Source organism: Ammodytes marinus (genome assembly GCF_949987685.1).
Source record: "Ammodytes marinus genome assembly, chromosome: 5".
Lineage (NCBI taxonomy): Eukaryota > Metazoa > Chordata > Actinopteri > Uranoscopiformes > Ammodytidae > Ammodytes > Ammodytes marinus.
Genome location: NC_137234.1, coordinates 7,121,285 through 7,126,080, shown reverse-complemented (window position 1 = coordinate 7,126,080; position 4,796 = coordinate 7,121,285). Strand labels below are relative to the sequence as shown.

At 36.7% G+C, this 4,796-nt stretch overlaps 1 protein-coding gene across 1 annotated transcript in view; it reads right to left on the bottom strand.

The window, feature by feature from the left end:
* Positions 1-4,487, bottom strand: part of nts (neurotensin) — a gene marked incomplete at both ends in the record, with an annotated part of 8,328 nt that extends 3,841 nt beyond the window's left edge. Inside the window, 2 exons of the mRNA XM_080028586.1 lie at positions 3,151-3,212; positions 4,427-4,487. Coding sequence (XP_079884712.1) covers positions 3,151-3,212; positions 4,427-4,487 — 123 coding nt within the window. The remainder of the gene's footprint in view (positions 1-3,150; positions 3,213-4,426) is intronic.
* Positions 4,488-4,796: the final 309 nt, after the last annotated feature.

The window sequence follows — 4,796 nt, the reverse complement described above, 5'->3', positions numbered from 1 at the left end:
CTATTGGAGTTGGTCGGGCATTTATGTATTTTCAGCATACTACAATTGACGTGCATGTATTGGGACATCCTAAATCATTTTCTGGCATACTAAATAGTAGGGAAGTGTGGGGATTGGAACACAGGGTTTGTTCATATAGTGTATTGGCGTTAGCCGTAGCTTTTACTACAACACAACAGGGACCAAACATACACAGCTATTATGTGGTTTTAATTGACTTTTAAATCAATCAAAGTGATAATGTATGTGATCTGTTTAAATTGCGTTGAAAGGTCAGAAGAAGAACTGTTTCTCATTTATCAATCACAATCTTCTCTTAGCAATTTTGTGAATCGATAACTTGGTACAATATTCTAATCATTCCCTAGTGGATCACTTGCAATTAATAAATCAGGTCTGGTCTCTATTACAACGGCTGATTAACAGAACCACCAACATTGAGGCTACTCCAGCCAAATCCATAGTTGCATACATTAGTAGTTTCTTTACAATGGGCAACTTATAGCTATAGATTTTTAAGAGATTTTCCTGAGCTCCTGCGCCAGTGTCGGATGGTGACACCAGTTTTTTGTAAACGCTACTGACAAATACAGAGATAGTTTTGTGGAGCTGATAGGCTTAATCAACTTTGTGTCGACTTGTTTGGCGATGGCTTGAATGTAACCAACATTCATTCATATGAAAAAGTTACGCACTATGGCTTTAAAAACACTGCAAAAGCTCAAATTGACATTCAAATAAGGTAAGATAAGATAAGATTAGATAAGATAGTCTTTATTGTCATTGTACAGTCACCTATACAACGAAATTGGGATTGCCAACTGAAAGTGCATTACACACACAGAAAAAACAGACAAGCAATTTAAGTTAAAAACAGTATAAAAACAAGACACAGAAACAACAAAAGAAACAAGACAAGGACAGGCAATGTCATAATAAATAAATCTAAAAGGCAGAAAGCATGTAATGTATCGATCAACAAATGATATAGGGACCGCAAAGGTCAACGTCAAATCAGTTAGGCAGACGAATGAAGCCTAGCTGTGGAATAATACAAGAGAAATAAGAGCCGGAGAGGAAATCTACCTCCACATAATCAGATAAAAAGTAGAGTGGACAGGCAGGTCACTCATTTTAGTTCTCAAAGAAATAATCATATTTAAAAGTGGACTCAGTTATTCTAGAGAACGCTTATGGTCCAAATCACTTTTTGACAAAAATCTGTGAATATCTCCAATCCGCTACCTGTCCGTACTGTGTGTGCGCTAGAGAAAATCCAGTCTTTATACACAACCTAGGCTCTGTAAACAGGCATGTTGCTAGCTACGGTGGGGCCCCTTTGTTTACACACCCGTTGTTACAAGTGTACAGAGCCTAGGCTGTGAATTAAAACCATATTTTTATTTCAGCGCACAGCACAGTACGGACAGGGATCAGATCTTGGGGAGATAGATATTCACGGATTTTGATAAAGAGTGATTTTGACCACCAGAATCACTGACTCCACCTTTAGTATATCTTCTCACTTACTGCCCTTTCCAGCTTCTTGAGCTCCCCATCTGTCATGTGACAGCTTATTATTATAATCACCACCCCTATAAGTGACCTACAAAGCATCAGCAGCAGTAAATCATATGGTTGGTTTGTCACTGTCTCGTCTCCGTACCATCGCCAGGGTCATTTATCAAATGGAGAGAGACAGAAAGAGAGAGAGAGAGACAGGGAGAGACAGAGAGAGACAGAGACAGAGAGAGACAGAGAGAGAGGCAGAGAGAGTGAAAGAGAGACAAAGAGAGAGGCAGAGAAAGGTGGAGATATGTCATTATGATGCTGTCCGCTCAATCTGAATCCTATTAGCCTCTGCCATCCGTCTGTTGTTGCCTCTAGTTTCACCTTAACCAACTCCACACCTTACCCCAGTGCTTCTCAAATGGTGGGTTGTCAGGGCTGCCTTGATTTCCAACTGACCAAAAAAAAATATCTATCCCCTAGGGGGGGCATGACAGAAAATAATTGAGAACCACTGCCTTACCCTATCATTACCTGGCCTTGGGTTCACACCGCCAGATAAATGCATCAAGAATCACACAGTTACAACGGAATCACTTCACTCCATCTCAATTCTTTTCATTCTCACAGAGCAGGTGTCCATGGCTGCAGCAACTGGATTGTGTTGATTTTACTTCTGCACACAGTAATTCTGTTCTCCGCACATTTGGTCAATTTAAGAAAAAGTGAAGGTGATACACTGCAGGTGAATAGGTAAAAATGTTAACGTATAGAATAAATATCATAATGAAATTTTGCCATTTTGAATAATTGTGTAAATTTGGCAACTAACTAACTAATTATGACAAAAAACTAGATCTTTATTAATGTTTTACAACTTATTAGTGTCCAGTTTTAGTTTTAGAGAACAGATTTTGGATAATAGAAAAGAGAGATTTTTGTTTCGGAGCTATTGAATAAAACAAATGTTGAAATAATGGCTGTTAAAGATGGTTGTATTGTATTGGAGAAATATAAAGACGCCAACAGTTGTGGGTTCGGTAAAATAAACACCTAAAATGTACATTCTGGACCTTTTATTTATACTTCTATGGAATAACAAGTGTTATGGAAGAAAAAACTCAAAAAATCTCAAATTTCACCAGTGCTTGAAAAAAAACTAACGTTGAAAAAACGAAGAAAAAAAATCATACGATAGATTTTTTGGTCATTTTTCTTTTTTGTTTTATTTCTGTTCTATTGTATTATAATTATATATATATATTATATTTTGTGATGGTGCAGTTGTTTGTTTTCTTTGTATGTGCTTGTTGTGTAAAAAAAAAAGAAGAAAAACGTTTAAAAATATATTATGAAAAGAAAAATGGAAAAAAACTTTTTGTCTGCAATGTCTCTCCCTTTAAATAATTTATTATCTCCCTTTCAGTATGACCACAGGCCAAAATGTGAGACTGTGACTGAAGCATAGATCCAGACCATATGAAAGGACACCTGTATGAAAGGCAGGTGTGTGTCTGGGGTCGGCTAGAGGGATGTGAAGGGGATCACTGACTGACCCGCTTTTTGGACATAAAGTCTTTGATACAACAGGTGCAAATGATTAAATAAATAAATACATTTATATAAAAAGTGACCTCGTACCTTAGACGTGAAGATAGTGTTGAGTATCTCCTCTTCTAGCGCTCGCTGATCCTGGTCCACTTCTGCGAGTTAAGAGGAGAGACAGAAAGATACATTTAACCAAATATAATCAGGAGGAGACAGCTTGTGTGATTGCTGAATGAAAAACGTCAACTTAATAATGGAGGTATATTTGATCTGTTTTGATGTATGCTTGTTCCTTTTTCTAATAAATCGTTCATTTAAAATGTTATTATATTTTAAATCTTCCTTTATTATATATGTACACTCACTTACAAGCACTGTAGCTGTATTGTCAATGTGTGCAGGAAAACCCCATTAAAATATGTCAATATGCCAAAGAATGCTCTTTATCTTATGCATCTTCTTTGTGAACTGTAGTTTGCATCATTTACAATTCAGTCAGGTATTGGAAGACAACATAAGACCAGGTTCTCTCTGCATTGTTGAATTCAATAGACATAAATCCAATTGTTTCCATCTCAATGGCAATGAGCTCACTGAAGTCTTCACTGTCTGATTCCCTATATGGATTTAGATTCTTGAGCAGTTTGGTGTGGCTGTAATTGTTAACAGTTTATTTAGATGCTCCTTGTTTTGAGTGAATAAGTGTTTAAATGGGTTCTAAAACAGTTAGATATGGCCGATGTTGTGATTAATATTGGATTGTTTAGGAAAAGGGGAAGAGTGAATGTTAATAAGGTGAAACCCTGAATCAAAAAGTCTTAATTAGGACTAGTGAAATATGTGTTCATATATAAATGGTTATTAGCCTGATCAAATACCCTGAACATTATGATCAATTGAGGGACCAGAAAAAAGGAAAAAGCATTTTTAATTTGGTTACCATGGTATTAAATACAAGTAATTAATATGGAAACCCAAATCCTGAAGACAATAATGTTATGAATAAGATAAGATAAAAAGGGGATAGTATCATTGTTACAGCAATACAAGGGACAGTGCAGCAGATTAAAAGACATACTAAAATAAGTAGCAAATATAAAGTAAAATAGTTAACAAAGTAAGTAACAGTGTATAAAGTAAACGTTAAAAAAGTAAGGAGCTTTGATTTGAAGAACATAAATAGATCAAAGATTTAGATTTTCACCCAAATGAAAATGATGCACCTGTTGCATAGAGTCAGTTATGGTTAGACTTATTCCATTCTTTTCTTGAGTGGCATGGTTTTTTCCTTCTTTCTCCATCTTTGTTAACTATAAATTAATTCAATGATACATCACAACATCATAATGCCAGGACCCCTGGTGCTTACCTGTACAAAATCCACCGCATGTGAAACAAAGAATGAGCATACATGCCAACTGTGCCTGCATCTTGATGAGAAAAACTAAGCAAAAAGCAAGAAAACAAGGATCCCACACTGAAAAAAAATTCACCTGATGAGGCGATCTAGTCCATAAGGTTAAGGGTCGGACACAGACAGCTAAATAGGCAGGAGATGTAATCTGAGGCAATGCTGCTGTGTCCTATTCTTCTAGCTCCAAGCACGCCTTTCCTGTTGGTTGCAGTTTTGTGGCCGGTTGTGAAGTGCAGTGCAGGCTCCATTCCCTCAGTTTATAAGAGCCCATGTGATGTAAGAGGAGTATCTCACCTCCCCCTATCTCCACTCCCACCCCATCCAT